Source organism: Antennarius striatus, chromosome 2 (genome assembly GCF_040054535.1).
Source record: "Antennarius striatus isolate MH-2024 chromosome 2, ASM4005453v1, whole genome shotgun sequence".
Lineage (NCBI taxonomy): Eukaryota > Metazoa > Chordata > Actinopteri > Lophiiformes > Antennariidae > Antennarius > Antennarius striatus.
Genome location: NC_090777.1, coordinates 26236268 through 26253092, shown reverse-complemented (window position 1 = coordinate 26253092; position 16825 = coordinate 26236268). Strand labels below are relative to the sequence as shown.

Here is a 16825-nt window from a genome sequence, read left to right as displayed (position 1 = left end):
ATAAAGATATGTATGTACATTTCACAGGGAATTTTGCATGGGTATATAATTTTATTCTTCATCACATAACATAAGCACATGACCAATTTGCTCTATTTCGAATGGTGCTTGCCAAAATAAACACTTTCAAAACATCTGACTTCATTGCACCAACTTTTTGCCGACATGACAAATGACAGTGTGCTCCAGCCGTTTCAGCTAAAATGCAATTTGCTGCTGCAGCGTGCTGATTCAGATTGAATAAGTAAACCCTTGGATTAATGATGGGGATGTCTCTCTTTTCATCCCCTCTGGAGTATAAATCAGGTGACTGTGTCCGGTTTCTTGTTATTTTTTTAAATATGGTGAGGTCATGTGACTCCAATGGAACATCCTCTGTTTTTAACTTTTTTTTTAAAATTCATGCTTTTTAAAGAAACCCCTTAGGGCAAAATGAAATTGGTGACAGACATTTTCTTTGTTTAATATATGTTTAATGTATTAAATATTTCAGGGGTTTGTTGATTAAAAAGAAAAAAGACGTTTGTGGATTAAAAAAAAAAAAAACGTGACTATCAATGAAACGCTTGAACTTTATCCTGTCACGTCAGGACAGGCATGAACCCAAGGCGTGTCAAACCAGTTTGTCCTGCATGAAGAATGCAGGTGTGTGTCGCCCCCTGGTGGCCTCTCTTGTTAAGTGTTTCTACTTCTTTCCGCCAGGGGGCGCTGTAGAGCAGAGAGGAGCTGTGATGTTGAATCTTGTCTGGTAGAACTTTATCATTTTATTCCCGTTCATCTCTTTTTTTCTGACGGTATTGATGAAAACATGTTATTTAAAAGTTACCTGTGGATAAACTGTCAAATATCTTTTTTATATTTTAACAGGAACTTTAATGGTGAGTTTTTTTTCCCCTGAATGCGCAGTTTCAAATTAAATCGTCTTTTTAAAGGAGGCAAAATTGAGGATATTTACATTACAGTACTTCAAGATAGATTAATTCTTTCATTGAAACGATATATGGAAGAGATAGGAAAAAATCTTTACAATGCATAAAGTAGACTGAATTTTATTCCCGGAGGAATAAAAATTACTGGAAATACTGTGAAATACTATGATCCATTAACCATGTTACTTTAAACTAGAGAGATTTCTACTAAACATAACTAAAAAGATGAATTTTAAAAATAAGACATTTTTTAAATCTTTATCTAAATATTTTTAATTTTTAAATTTCTGCCAGTTAATTATTTAAACTATGTACTTTCTGGCATATATGACAAAGAGGATCAGCAATTCATTTTAATTTTATTTAAACATTGACTAAAACAGTTAATTGTTGCAGGCTAGTTATTTACAAGTAATCAGTTAATAAATAGAATAACTCTAACCTTTATTATGAACTGGCATCATTTGTGATTCCCAAGTTGGATGAGTTTTAAAAACGAACTGCAGACTGGTTCTGTTCTGGTCCGGTTTGTTGTCTTTTATTTGTTTATTTCTGGTCTTTCATTACAAGCGAAAAGACGCTTTCAATGAAGACTTTTATTTTGAAAGGAAACAACCGGAGGCTGGACGCGAAACGTTTTAACGAACACTTAATTCATGTTAATACATTTATATTTTTTTCCTACTGTTCCTACTTTATTATGCTAAACCCATTGTTTAATTATGATAATGATCCGTCGGGTCGGACCGGTTCCGTGTTTGACGCTGATCACGTGACAGAAACAGGCGTGACGCCGGGTTCACCTGTTAAATATTGTTATGTGTAACTTCGTCGTCCTCCTCCTCCTCCTCATCCGCCCCCTTCCTTGCCCGTCCGGTAACTCAACACCCCCCCCCCCCCCCCAGTCTAAAGGACGACCTGTTGGTCGTTCCTGTTCCACCGACGTCACCGGGAAACAACCGGGCAGCGAGGGGACACCAGACAGATCACTACCGGAATGTAGTTCAGCTGCATGTTCACACATTTCAGTAGCTTTCCTGTCTTTTAAAAAGACGACTTTAGCCAGCAGACATGAGGAGGATGATCTCATACCTGCGGCCAGGTGAGTTGTGACGTCACCTTTATTACATTCTTCACGGCTGAACTCCGAGATGGACCTGGTTATTTTCAAATGACTCCAGCTCTTCCTCCGTTCTTACCTCAGCGTTTTAAGTTGGTTTTTTTTACTGATTGAGTTCACTTTTTAGAACATTTTAAAGTTTTAACACAAATATTTAGTTGAATTTCTGAGTACATTATAAATTTCCTCACCAGAATCTATCAGTTATAGATTGTATTAGATGAGATGACCAGTCTTCAGTGTTCTGTTAATTACGTGGAGAAAAATTATCCTAATTATTTGGATCTTCTTCAGTTTGTTTTTCCAACCCATCAGGTGGTTTCTGTTCAGTCCTGCTGGAAGTCAGACCGGATCACTGGTCCCAGTAAAACATTCTCCTTCCCAGTGGAGGTGAAAATTAATCATTAGCTTCAATTTAAAATGAGCTCCTCTTATAAAGAATAACAGAGGACGTTACCAGAGGCACTTTTACGAGTATAAAGTAACTTAAATAATCCAATACTAAACTATACTAGTTACTTTTCACCAGCGTCAGTTAAATTAAATTAAAGACATCAAATGTTATTAGAGGCGTCAGAACAACCTCCATAAATAACCACCTCAGTTAAAACAGCGGCGACCGGAAGCCGTTAATGGATTGGTTAGTGACATAATTATTATTCTGGCCTCTTTCCCACAGTTCCTTGTGTTCTGTTCTTCACGTAATCCTGGTATAATTATCTGTTTGCTCTCAGGAAGAGACTTTGTTCCTGAAAGCATCCACATCTCCTCTCTGCCTCCCAGCGTTCCTACAGAGGAGACCGGAGGACCTGGAGCAAACCAGCAGAACGGATTGGGTTTGTTGCTGTTGGGATTATGGGCTGTGAGCCGTCTGGAGGTGTAGTTTTTTTGTGTGTTTTTTTTTCCACATTGACGTCAGTTTTGTTTCAGGTGATGCCGGGGAAGGGAAAGCGGTGATCCGGACTACGCACACGCAAAGAGGAGCCCCCAACACCGCCTTCCTCCACAAACCCAACGGCGAACTCGTTTCCAGCACCTACTTTGAAGAGAGGGTTCCTGTTCCCGATGGCGACGGCGAGGTAAACTAAGATGTCAACGTGTCAAATTTTACACAAAGTCAGCTTTATCATCAGATGTGATCTGAACAACTGAAGCAGATGGGGAACTCGTTTTAATTTAAATAAAATCAATCAATCAATCAACTTTTATTTATACAGCGCTTAATCACATCTGAAGACATTTCAAAGTGCTTTACAGAGAGAAAGCCAACAAATCAAATGTATAATCCAGTTTGGATGAGAAACTGAAGTCTCATCCTGACTTTGTGATGTTACAAAGGTGTTATTTACTGCATTTTTTTAAAACACGCAATGTTAGCCTCTGAGCTAAAGGTGTTAGCACACACTTTTGTTGAAGGAAGGCGCACACAAGCCTGTACATGAGGTCCGAACCGGTGACCTTTGACACTCACACTGACACTCGTTGAAAGCACCAGAAAAGAGTTTGTGGATGAAGAAACAAGCCAACGTTCTGTCATCATGGACTCATGAAAACAGTCACTTATGAATATTTATATTTACACATATATTTATTTGTGTATTTACTGTCTCTTCATTTAAAGTTATTCGTCTTTTGTCAAACAGGAAATGTGGAATGTCGCAGGGCTGGTGCTTCATCTGATTTTCATCTAGTTAGATTGTGTGACACATTTTCTGTTCATTATGTTGAGCTGGATGTATTCACAGACTTTAAACCTATTCCTTAATGTATTGATGATCAGACATTATGAATGTTGTACGTTTTACGTACAAAGAGTTTCAGAAGATGAATTACGTGGTGATCCGGATGGATCCTGATCATCCTGTCAGGTGTGATCGTATCTCCGGTAAAGAATGTGATGTTTGTCGTGGGTACATCTTGGTTTCTCTCCGCTGCAGCGGTGGATCAGCCTCCGTAAACTGTGGGCCTTCACCGGACCCGGATTCCTGATGAGCATAGCCTACCTGGACCCGGGAAACATTGAGTCTGACCTGCAGTCTGGAGCTAAAGCTGGGTTCAAGGTAAAGATCAAAATTGCTCCTTTCAGGGTCGATCTACTTTTATACGTCGGACGTCTCGTCAAACAGCAGGTGGAAGTTTAATGGAGGTGAACTTTGACCTGCGTCAGCACACGTCTGAGTTCACGAGGGCAGGATGTGAAACAGAAACAAACAGCACATATATTTTACAGTTGGGTAGGTATAAAGTTCAGCAGACAGACGGACACTAAAGCAGCCGTGACGATAGATTCAGACAGATGTAAATTGGTTAATATATTTGCGAAGTTCCACAGAGACTAACCTGAAGGAGGTTGGTGATGACATCATCAAACTAAGCTCCGCCTCCTGGTTGTACATGAGTGATCTACACACAAATATGATTTTTACTTGGTGGTATCAAGTCACTGCTCCTCTCTGTTACTGGACCAAGACCCAGATTATGATCCAGATTATGAGTCATATTTGAACTTTTTAAAATTCTAATCTGGGTGTTTTTATTTTAAGGATATTAGCAAAATGATAAAAACACAATTTGGAACTGTAAACGGAAAGTCGTCATATCTTCCTCAGAGCCTAAAATCCACCTGTACGTAAGATTCCATCCGTGTGCATAAGATTTTTTGTACACAAACAAACAATCAAACGTTACTTTTTGCTACGGGGACAAACGGTTTTGTTTTTGCCAAATTCTCTCTTTTTTTTTTTTTTTTTTTAATCGAAAAACGGATTGTAAAAAAGAACAGAAGGAAGCCTGGGATTTGTCAGACTCTAAACTGTGGACTCAGCAGTTAGAAGCAATCAATCATTTACTTGACAAACATTCACAACTGATAATCTGTCGCCGAGGGCGACGTGAGCAGAGCGCGGCTGCAGGCCAGAGAACAGGTGTGGGAAAATGAGGAACAGGTGGGAGAAGGCCTCGTTCTCGTTTGGGTCTGTGCATCCTTGATTCATTTCCTCGCCTCCTTATGCAAGGAAGCAATACAAAGGACAGAGGAGTCAAAATGAGTCACACATCCACCCACAAATTCAGTTTTCGTTCTAATTCATCTCTGAATCTGTCCTATCAGCTCCTCTGGGTGCTGCTGGGCGCCACTGTCATCGGTCTCCTGCTGCAGCGGCTGGCGGCGCGGCTGGGCGTGGTCACCGGGATGCATCTGGCCGAAGTCTGCAACCGCCAGTACCACACGGTGAGACAGACTTTAATCTCAGGGGGTTCTGCCCCCTCCCACGGATCTGGATTATTAATGTGGTCTGACAAATAAGTGGAGAAGAGCATTGAGCCGAGTTCAGACACTTGTGGGACGCCACAGACTATAGTCTCAGGGTCCCCGTCGACCCGCTGTGTAAAACGAGTCCCATGTCTGCTTGTGTAACCGCCACTGAGCCCTGTTGTTACCGCAGCTGTAATCCCGGGATTATATGATCAAAAGATTGAGCTGTAAACTTTGAGGAAGTTGACCAAAAACCGTTTGAGTTTACATTAAATCCAGAATGAATCTTTAGCCATTTATGAGATTTCTATATATTACAACGAACCAGAATCACGTGACACCCCCCCCCCCCCAGCCGTGACGCATTTAAGAAGCTGGGAGAAACTTGAGAGTCAGAGTCACTCCCTTTTTTTATTTAATCCTATAAACAAACAAGCCAGTAACAAATAAGGTGCACATGAGAGACGTGGATCAGCTGCACTGAACAGCTGATTCCACTGGTTGTGTTAATGGGTCAACGAGCTACCGGTTTATAGTCACCCCCCAGAACAAGTGTGAAACCGTCTCATAGCAGTTAGTAGAATAAATGCTGCCACCACTGCATCATATTAATAATAAATAAGTCTGATCAGATTCTCTCCCACATGATTGATCATCCTCTAAAGCCCAGATTCTGTTATGGTGTCTGGTTTCGACCCGGACACACGGGGAGCCCATTTCAACCAGAGTCGTGAAGAAACACCCGTTTAGCTTCCTGACATCAGAGGCGACTGGACGGCGGTTCAAAACCCACATCTATAGCATCGACAGTGTAGAGCACTGGGGTCAAACTCAAGGCCCGGGGGCCAAATGTGACCCATGAGAGCATAAAAGGTCAGAGTGTCTAAAAATAAATAGGTCAAAAGTGTGCTTGGACAAAAACTACATTTCCCACAATGCAGTAATTTAGCCCATTTTAACTTTGACAAAAACTTTTTAAACAAAGTTAAGTTGTATTTAATGGGGTTTTTTTTTTTAAATTATTCTCTTGGATAGTTTGATCCTTGATTGATGGAGTTCTGTGGGTTTAATAATCTCACAAATTAAAAAGGATTTATGTTAGAACAGAGAAACAAACATTTTTTCTGCGTAACCGAGTTTCTCCCCTCCAGGTGCCGCGGATCATCCTGTGGCTGATGGTGGAGCTGGCCATAATTGGCTCAGACATGCAGGAAGTCATCGGCTGCGCCATCGCGTTCAACCTCCTCTCCTCCGGCAGGTGCTTCCAGTTCCTGCAGACACGGCGTCCCTCCGGGGGCCTCAGTACTCATCAGATTACTCACATAATAACGCTAAATAATCTCCTGAACCGGAAAACAATCAGAACAAATAGTTCTGTAACTTTCCAAAGATTAATAAACCATGAGTTTAATCCAGTAAATTTACTTTTGCTGTTCTGTGTTTGCTTCTGATCATCTTGTTCCTCACCGGTAGGATCCCACTGTGGGGCGGCGTCCTCATCACCATCATCGACACCTTTGTCTTCCTCTTCTTAGATAAATACGGTAGGCATCTACAAATAACAACAACAACAACAAATAAACAAATAAAAGAAGAATCCTCTTGTGGTTCTGTGCAGGCCTGAGGAAGCTGGAGGCCTTCTTTGGTTTCCTCATCACCATCATGGCCGTCACCTTCGGATACGAGGTACAACCCATCGATTTATTGACCTATAATAAATCTGTTTATCAATAGATTGATTTATCAAACTCCTCCAGCATCAGAACCGTCTTCATCCCTCTTCCTCCTCTTTTGCCAGTACGTGACGGTGAGGCCGGACCAGGGCGAGCTGCTGAAGGGGATGTTCGTGCCGTACTGCGAGGGCTGCGGTCCGGTCCAGCTGGGTCAGGCCGTGGGCATCGTGGGAGCCGTCATCATGCCTCACAACATCTACCTGCACTCTGCTCTCGTCAAGGTGCGTTCAGCCGCAGCGCAGGTACGACCTGCATGTTGGCGAGCGTGTGTAACCGTGTGAACGTCCATGTGGGTTCAGTCTCGAGAGGTGGACTGGTCCAATAAGAAAGAAGTCAGAGAGGCCAACAAGTACTTCTTCATCGAGGCGACCGTCGCGCTCTTCGTCTCTTTCCTCATCAACGTGTTCGTGGTGGCGGTTTTCGCCGAGGCTTTCTACGGACGCACGAACATGGAGGTGGTGAGTGTCTCTGCAGTCCAATGGGACGAGTGTGTGTGTGTGTGTGTGTGTGTGTGTGTGTGTGTGTGTGTGTGTGTGTGTGTGTGTGTGTGTGTGTGTGTGTGTGTGTGTGTGTGTGTTCTATCTGGACGCGTGTCTCAGACGTGTGTGTGTGTGTGTGTGTGTGTTCTTTTGTTCCAGTACACAGTCTGCAATCAAACAGGAAGTCCTCACTCGGAACTGTTCCCCCCCAACAACGAGACTCTAGAGGTGGACATCTACAAAGGGGTGCGTTCTCATCACGTCTTGATGTTACCGACAGCTGGTTCTAGAACCTTTGGTCACTTTAATAAAGTTCTGGTCCAAATTTGAGCCACAAAGAGGAAAAATCTCCAGTGTGCTCCAATAGAACCGTCAGGCCAACGTTTCCCATAAGGCACCACAGCTTTTCTAAAAAGCCGTTTTACATTCTTTTGTCTCCCGGTTCAGGGCGTGGTGCTGGGCTGCTTCTTCGGCCCGGCGGCGCTCTACATCTGGGCCGTGGGGATCCTCGCCGCGGGTCAGAGCTCCACCATGACCGGAACGTACTCGGGTCAGTTCGTCATGGAGGTCAGTGGACAACGGAGGATTCATCCAGCGTCGTTCTTCTAATCGTCACCGGCGGACGTCTGCTCTCTCCTCAGGGATTCCTGAATCTGCGCTGGTCGCGCTTCGCTCGGGTGTTGCTGACTCGCTCGCTGGCCATCACCCCCACCCTGCTGGTCGCCATCTTCCAGGACATCCGGCACCTGACGGGCATGAACGACTTCCTCAACGTGCTGCAGAGCATGCAGGTCAGACAGCAGCGACACCCGTTTTATCCCCTTTCAGCACCTGCAGAAACAAAGGACGATGTCAGAGGCCAAATGTCATGAAATTTAATCAATCGCCTCCAAGGAATTCTGATAGTTTTGCTTATTTTTGAAACCAGCATCAGGTTTTCGTGACCGAAAGAATCTAATTTGGACTTTTAAGAATGATAATAATAAGATTACCATCGTTGAATAATAGATATACTGTAGATCGACAACTTGTGAATTCAAAAACATTTTTAAGTTTTTAAGTTTTTGGGTTTTTTTCTTAAAATAAGAAAAAAAAAGTTCATCTTTCTGGGATATTGTGTGCTTAAAATATCAGTTTGAATATCAACATAAAACTAAATTGAGATTTATTTTTTTTATTTTTTTTATGCGACTTAAAATGAGATTAATTTCCAAAAAATGTTGGTTTGTAATTTCTCAGAATGACTCTCTGTGACGCTGTTATTTGAATTAAGTGACGACAATGAGGCTTAAAACATGCTTGAGAAGATTCTCTCCTTCTTTTCTCACAGCTGCCGTTTGCCCTCATCCCCATCCTCACCTTCACCAGTCTGCCTTCCCTCATGAATGAGTTTGCTAACGGCCTGTAAGCCACTCGACAGACACAAACAGTTTCTCACCCGGGGCGTTTAAGATCCGTTAATCTCGTCTGATCTCCACTTCCTGCAGAGTGTTTAAGATCGGAGGAGGGCTTGTGATCTTGTTGGTGTGCAGCATCAACGTCTACTTTGTGGTCGTCTACGTCACGGCCCTCCACAGCGTGTGGCTGTACGTGTTGGCGGCCTTCCTCGCCACAGCGTACCTGACGTTTGTGGGATATTTGGTAGGTAGCAGCAGGAAGTGAATGTTCTACTGGATCGGTCATGGTTAACGTGATTCACTTGTATCATCCGTGCTGCAGGTGTGGTTGTGTCTCATCGCTCTGGGGGTGTCCTGCCTGAATCCGTCCGCCAGCAGAGAGAACGACGGCACCATCCTGATCGAGCAGCAGCCGGAGTTCGAGTCTTGAATCACGTTTTGTGTTTGAGCGGACGTTCGTTTTCGAGGTGCAGCCGCCGGCGGACCGGCTGGCGTTGGAGATGGAATTTCTGCATTGGGCTGGCGTGAAGTTGGGAGCTGATCTCAGAGAATGATGCACACATACACACACACACACACACACACCAAATTAGTTAAGTCACATTGACTTTTTAAGACTCTTTTCAAACCACATATAAGGCTGCATGATGGCAAATTAGCTGGGATGTCAGCTTCTCGTTATTTATTGTCATATGATATGCTGTCAGTACTCCCCAGCAGTAGGTAAGAATAATTCCTAACTAGAAGGCACTGTCAAACCTCTGCCAACGCTCAATTAAACCTTCGTCTAAATTCCTACCAGACGTGTGACAGCAGAATGATTGCCCTCGGGATTTACATAGTTTATAAATGATGAACGAATCCACCTCTCCACTTGGATCTTCTCCTAATTGTAGCTGCTCCATCTTTGACACTTGTTCCACCCTTACACCCAATGTACCCCATTTGGGTAGTTTTTACATAATTGAGAAATAGGTTTTTAAAAAAAGGGCTATAATTTGTGATTTTTTGAGAAAAAAAAAAGGTAAATTCTGCCCCTTTTCGTGTAATCTTGCTCAAACAAACACTTGCAGGTGAAAGCAGAACCTCTGTGACTGAGGTAATTACATAATTCATTCAGATGTTGTGTTTTGAATGATTAAGAGTTATTACTTTCCCTCCACGTTTCTGTTTATATCCACACAAACCTGTTGTGCTTCTTTGCTGGATTGAGCGTTTGCTGCAGGTTTTACTCAAATGAACTGAGCAGCACGACACGCAAACAATCACAAGTTCATTTTAAATTATTGTAATGATGTGTGATGTCTCTCAACAAGTAAATATTCAACTTAAATCAAGAATGAATTACTTTTTGGCCAGTTTGAGGAAACAGAATTGCAGTTCCTCTATTGGCCACAGGGAGGCAGTGCAGACCAAAAAGAAGACACACTGTATACAGTAAACCAAACACAAGCAGAGCTGCTCAACATAACAAAAAAGATTAAATGACAGGGTGTGTTACATCATGGTTTATGCGTTGCAGTGGCACAGAAACAGCATTATTGTACCAAACCGAAAAAGAATAAGTCGTATGGATAGGGTTTGGCTGGATCGCTCCCCTGTGTGCGTTCAGATGTGGCTGCTGTTTGACATGCCTGTGGCGGTGGTGTGTCTGAAGAGTTGCAACTATTGTGCAAGCAAGCACTGCTGGTTTCAGTGTTGCACGAATTCCAGGCCTGAAGTGCTTCAGCCTTTGTGAGCAGAGGAAAGGCAGATGGACAGGTTTTTCTTTGCATTGTGGCGGGGAACTTTTTTTTTTTTTTCCTGTCATGGAGGGAGAGTTATGTAAGAAGGGAGAGTCTTCCCACCGCCCCTCTCTGTTTTTGTTTTTCTCAATGAGCCAATGTCTCCCTGCCTAGGCCTCACAGCCTGTCCAGTAGGCCCCTTTCCTGGAAACATAGCCTAGCAGAGGCCACTCAGGGGCAGGCCTGTGGGGCGGGAGGGTAGGCAAAGAGGAGGGGAGGGGGGGGGGGGCTCTTCCAGCAAATCACATGATGGTAGACCCTACAGTCCCAGCCCTACATGAGGCTGAGATGCTGCAAATGCATTTCAGTAGGCAGTTTGTCATCAGCTGGATTGGATGCGAATGCAGATTTTGTGAAAATGAAAGAAGAGCCGTGGAGAGTGAGAGCGTGTTTGTCTGCAAGGTTAATGTGAAGAACGCCATACAGAACGTTTGGGTTCTACCTCCAGCGCCAGTGTTTGCTTCCCGCCATGCCTCTGAGCTACGTTATCAGTGTTTTATTTGTGTATTTGTTTTAATGTGTGAGTGAACGACTGAATAATAGATGCAATCTTGATTTTTTCTTTTTAATTTATTTTTTTATGTTGTTACAAGAATCCACCTTGATTTCAATGATGCTTAATATTTAATGAGCTGTAAACAAACACAATAAACCACCACATGACATCACAGGAAGTGGATATGAGGATTATTGAACTGCGATCACTTCTTTTGCATCGTTTCCTTTTTCCCCGTCAGATTGAACGGTGAAACATTTTCAGGTCTGATGTGTTGTGATTTATTCCTCCTCTCGCCTCATGTTGTTTTTATGTGCCTGTGCATTAGTTCCGTCGGCCGATGAAAGATGGATGCAGCTATAAATTGCATCTGATGCTTGAAGTCACATGTTTGGGTTGGATTCTCCAAGGAGGAGGGGACGTCTGAAGTAACCTCCAACCTTACCTCAGGGCCTCAACACCAGTTGGCTCCTTTGCCCTTTCTATCTCTGTCAGGGGTGGAGGGTGGGGGTGCATATTCGCAGAAGACGAGGACAGGAAGCATCAGAGATCCTGAACCTCATGTTGCATCTGCAGTGAAATTTTCCATCCTACTTTTGTGTATATTTTTACAGTCAGTGCTGCTTTAAAACGTCCCACATCAGAAATGCTCCTAGCCAGGCCGTCCTTGTTTACGTCTTGCGATGCGGCCACTGTGGGCACTCGCTGACCTTGTGGCGTAATGGTCTCAAATGTGTTTGAAATAGAAAGACTGGCTATTTCAAACGTTTTCATCCTTCATCTCCATCTTTGTTTCATGGTTCACCTCTGACCAGGACGGCATGCATTCAGTATTGGATTCAGATGCGCTTACATAAAACAAGTATCTGCTGTTGCTCAACATGCGCAGCGGCGAAATGATCACTGTGATTTACTGAGACGCTTCATTACCCTCGGTAGATGAGGAGGTGCTGCACATGCAGGCTCCTGGCTGTAAATATAAATATCTGGGCCACATCGTCTAACATGATGTCAAAACCCGCTGCTGTTTATTTACAGAAAGGAAAATGAATGTTTTTTTATTCTGGTTCCTCATCAGCAGCCAGGATAGAGAGAAACATATTCTAAAACAGACCACATGTGTCTAAGTAGAACTTATTTTAATTATTAACTACAGTACATTTTATGTGCTTTTCTTTGAATGAAGCACTGGATCTGGACTGAAATAATGACCAGACTTGATTTCATATTATAATAATAACTCTTCTGTGCCATGTTTGACAGTCCCATGGTTAAAAAGTAGAATAGAATAGAATAGAATGGTTAATTTGCATGCAAAAATATAACAAACTCCTGTCTGTGCATAAGAATAAAAGATAAAACATAAGCACACATATTACAGCTGAGGGATAGACAACAGACTATAGTAAGAATGTCATCATGTTGCACATTCCCAAGCAGTGATTGCACATTTATTACAGTATGAAGAATAAATTCATACCAGCACGGCTGCCTTGTTCAGAGAACGCAGTGGTTCCCAGAGTCCTGCAGCAGTTTTGTTTCATTTTACTGTTGAATAAGCGGAGGGAAGGAGAAGCAGAGAGAAAACGAAAGGAGCCAGGGTCATTGGTTTCACTCTGCCCTCTATTACCCTGATATATAAATTGGGCTGCAGCTGTGGGACAGTTTGAGTCCAGCGTGGAGTTATACCTCAACAAAACTGTTGTGATACGGAGATCCTGACTGGAAAACAGACCTGGAAACTGTTTGGTACAGGTATGGTATATCTCTATCTATAGCTTCAGTGTTAGTGTCAGAAAGTGGATACCTCTGTAAAGTTCTATAAATATACTGGATGGATGTTTTTGACAGCATGCATATTTAAATGAATATTTAGCAGGTGGAGGTGATTAGAGTTCAACATTATTTTTGTCTTCTTCTATTTATATACAGTTTTACAGATGAGGTAAAAAAGCGCGGAGAAATAACCCTTTGTGAAACTCTTGAGCATCAATTTAAGTATTAAACTTCACAAGGCGAGGGTTAAGGGAGATTAAAGTACTTTTCTATTTGTATTGTTTAACTTTATGATTTTAATCGCTCTCTTGTGCTGTATTCATTATAGTCAAATAAGAAAACAGCTTAAAATTAAAAACATACGAGCTGCATTTCTATAGAACCTTAAGGATAAAGAAAAAAACAAAACAAAACAACGAACGTAATAAAATGGGGGGGAAAATGACGTATTAACATCCAGTTTCCGGTCTAGAATTTATAAAACGCTGTTTATCCTTTTTTTTTTTTTTAAATTTAATTTATAAGAGTGAATTTTCTTGGTTCGTCGTTTTTAATAATTTACAAACAACGTGACCTCATCGGTGCGAGCAGCGCTGGAATGTGTTCGGTGCGGCGCGTGCAGGACTGGGGAGGAATGCCTCGCCACGCCCCCCTCCTCCCAGGCGTCCAATCACGTAGCAGAGGCAGTTTCAAGGCGCCCCCGGAGTCCCAACCGTAGAAAAACAAATCGCGGGATAACGACAAAACGGTGACTTCGCGTCTAACCGCGGCGGAGAATCCGCAACCGGCGTCAAACCCGATCCGATCGAGACGTTCTCGTCGTTTTTCGTCGCTCTTTCGGGGCTTTTCCGGCGATGTTGTTTATCTGTAGTAAGGGGGGGCTTGAAACCGGCCTCCCCTTGCCCCATTTCCTCGGTTGTTTTCCTTCTCGCCTGGATTCTCCATGTTGTTGGTTCGAGAGTGAAGACTTCGCTGCGACGGGAGAGGGGCGGGAGGCTGCTGGGAGACATCACCGGGAATAGTCGCGGTAAACCGGAGACGACGACGGAGCTGAAGGAGTCTCAAATAGCCTTCCCCCCCCCCAAAACAAAAAAAAAAAAAAGGAAAAGGAAAGGAAAGGAAAGAAAAAACATATCCAAGTGCCTTGCCCCCTCCCCAGGCGGACCTCCAAAAGGAAGAACAAGAAGAGAAGCGGCGGTGGCGGTGGCGGGGGAGGGTGGTGGATAAAGAAAACCCAGGAACAAGATAAACTCCCCCCCCCCCACCACCACCACCACCACCACCACCAGCAGCAGCTCCCATCGAGGGGGTTGTAAACCCCGGGCGGATGACAAGTTACATCTGGGGGTCCACGCGTCCGTAACCGCCCCCCCACCCCACCCCCCCCCAATGCGGGATGCCCGTCGGCGCTCCGGGACAGGATTTGAGGATTTTGAGGGTTCCGTGATTGTCAGATGGAAAGTTCTGTTATCACCCAAGTGCAGAAAGAAGACGCGTCACCGAAAACAGGTGAGAGGCGTGTGTGTGTGTGTGTGTGTGTGTGTGTGTGTGTGTGTGTGTGTGTGTGTGTGTGTTTATTTTGTTTATTTATTTATTTATTTATTTATTTATTTTTTCAATTCCATCTCACCTGGCGTTTTACGTCCCCAGTCCGTGATCGATCACCGCCGCAGCGTTGTTGGGTTATTCCCCCGGTGATCGATGCGCTGCGTCCCGTTCTGACAGTTTGCGCGATGCGTAATGGGACGCGTCCATAAAAAGCTGCTGATGTATTTGAATCAACAGCTGTGTGTTGTTACACTCCCCCCTTATCCCAACCCCCCCCCACCACACACACACACACACACACACACACACACACACACACACACACCTAATAAATTTTCACCTGCAGATCCCAACTGTCATAATAAAACAGAATCCCGCCTGTCGTGAGGAAGATGAGCGCCTCCTCTTCATCGCGGATGTAAGGTCAGAGAGGAGATCAGCGCCCCCCCCGCGCCCCGCCCCCCCCCCCCCGGTGACGCGCAGCCATTGTTGTGGCTCTCTATTTTTATTTTACCCTGAACGTGTTGTTATTAATCAGTAGTGATCCCGCTAGTGAGCACCCCACCCCCACCTTCTATTACTCCCCCACCCCCCCAATAACGAGCTGCATTCATGCCGATCAGGTTCCAGCTTGTTTGGCACCATCCCATCTCTACTACCAGGTAAAGCATGAGGAGCCCGTCTGTCACTGGGGGCCGAGTTGGGGGTGGGGGGGTATTCTAGAGGGAGGGGGGGTGCTGCTGCTGCACTGCTCTGACTTTATTAGATGTATTAAATAATACATATTGTCTGCTGCTGGGTGTAAAAGGGGGCTGTGGATGAACGGGGTTGGGGGGGGTGGGGTGGCAGGTGAGGGTGAGGGGGGGGTTAGAAATACCAGGTGCCGCGGTGTTGACAGCGGAACACACGGACACGCCCCTCTGCACACACCTCGGTTTGAAAGATGGTGTTTGCACGGTCATTGGTTCGAATCCCGGTCTGGACCCTGTGTGTTTTAATAAGAGGTTAAAGGGATCAGTGTGTGTGTGTGTGTGTGTGTGTGTGTGTGTGTGTGTGTGTGTGTCAGATGAATGAGTGACACATCTGACCACCAGTGTTCTTTGTCACGTCAACACGCTGTTGTGTAACATGGTGTGCGTGTGTGTGTCTGCATTATGTCTTCACAGGACAGAGCGTTAGCACACGCACACACACACACACACACACACAGGAGATTATGAGATTAAAAAAATGTGTAAATCTGTGCTCCTCCGGGCGTCTGGTTCCTCCTGACTGCTCCTCCTGCTCCTCCTCCGCTGACGAGGAGCGGAGTGTGTTTACGTTGTGTGATGACGGTGTGTGTATTAATGGCTCCTGCATCTGTTTGCAAGTCCTCACACGAAACACCCTCGGAGAGACTTCCAGGAATGTTTTTCCTTCCCCTTTTCCCCCCCGGCAGCTCGACTCTGTTTTTCGGCTGCCGGAGCGGCAGACCTGCTTGGAGGGAGGACGGCCGGTTCTGGGGCTGCTTTTTGGAAAAAACGTCCTGATGTTTAAAATGGTTGGAATGTTTTTCGGGTGAAGGTGGGTTTTCCCGCCCTCTGTGATTATATAACACCAACCAGCCATTTCCAGCAGCAGCGGCGGCGGAGGCAGAGGCGTTAAAAACAGATTTCATGTGCGGGCCGTCGGTCCCTGCAGACAGATGGATGGTGCCTCCAGCTTCCTGGTATGAGTTACCAGCAACGCTGAGCTGATCCTGCTGCATGATGGGATGCATTCAAACCATCGATTGTTGATAAATTGATTGATTGAGGATTCTGTGCATCTTCCCCACCTCCTCTTCCTCCGTCCCTCCCCAACAGGCCAGGTGAGCCGGTCCTCCCTGAAGCAGCCCCGGAGTTGTAACATCTTCAAAGCGCTCTTCTGTTGCCTCCAAGCTCAGGATGGCCCCAAACCTCCACCGACGCCACCGCCGGCGCTGCTGCCGCCTTCCCAGCAGGCCTTGCTGGAGTCGCAGGAAAACGGGACGGTTGTCAAGGTAACACTATTCTTATTCCACCAACATCTCACACTCGCCGAAACAATTTGTCCTCGGTCCAGCCCCGTCTCCGTTTTTGTTTGTTTAAGTCTTACTTCCTTGTTGCGCCCACACACACACACACACACACCGCCGCCATAAAAGAGGAGGCGTTTGAATGGTTCTGCCATCTGTAGGAATAAACCAAACACGTCGCTCTTATTATTGTTGTCTTCAAGCGTTCATTTTCTTTTACAACTACGCACTAAAAACCACTCCTGCACCTGCTCCAAAGCAAAACCGCCACCGTC

At 44.7% G+C, this 16825-nt stretch overlaps 1 protein-coding gene across 2 annotated transcripts; it reads left to right on the top strand.

Moving 5' to 3' along the window:
• Positions 1-1875: 1875 nt before the first annotated feature.
• LOC137602611 (natural resistance-associated macrophage protein 2-like) lies at positions 1876-16476 on the top strand. Of its 2 annotated transcripts, none has more exons than XM_068325489.1 (17): positions 1876-2031; positions 2784-2885; positions 2980-3128; positions 3987-4109; positions 5159-5278; positions 6454-6560; positions 6776-6846; positions 6921-6988; positions 7101-7256; positions 7335-7493; positions 7674-7760; positions 7962-8081; positions 8156-8305; positions 8845-8918; positions 9002-9155; positions 9234-12946; positions 16360-16476. In XM_068325489.1, the coding sequence occupies exons 1-16, from the start codon at positions 2001-2003 to the stop codon at positions 9339-9341; spliced, it is 1779 nt and encodes a 592-aa protein (XP_068181590.1). In that variant the 5' UTR covers positions 1876-2000; the 3' UTR covers positions 9342-12946; positions 16360-16476. The 2 variants fall into 2 exon arrangements, with proteins under 2 accessions (XP_068181590.1, XP_068181601.1); XM_068325500.1 differs by lacking the exon at positions 16360-16476 and adding an exon at positions 14127-14413.
• The last annotated feature ends 349 nt before the right edge of the window (positions 16477-16825 follow it).

Excerpts from the sequence above, each read along its gene's own strand:
- LOC137602611 (XM_068325489.1), top strand. The coding sequence starts at position 2,001 with ATGAGGAGGATGATCTCATACCTGCGGCCAG. Across the intron at positions 7,494-7,673 it reads GACGCACGAACATGGAGGTG|TACACAGTCTGCAATCAAAC; the intron begins GTGAGTGTCTCT and ends CTTTTGTTCCAG. Across the intron at positions 8,306-8,844 it reads ACGTGCTGCAGAGCATGCAG|CTGCCGTTTGCCCTCATCCC; the intron begins GTCAGACAGCAG and ends CTTTTCTCACAG.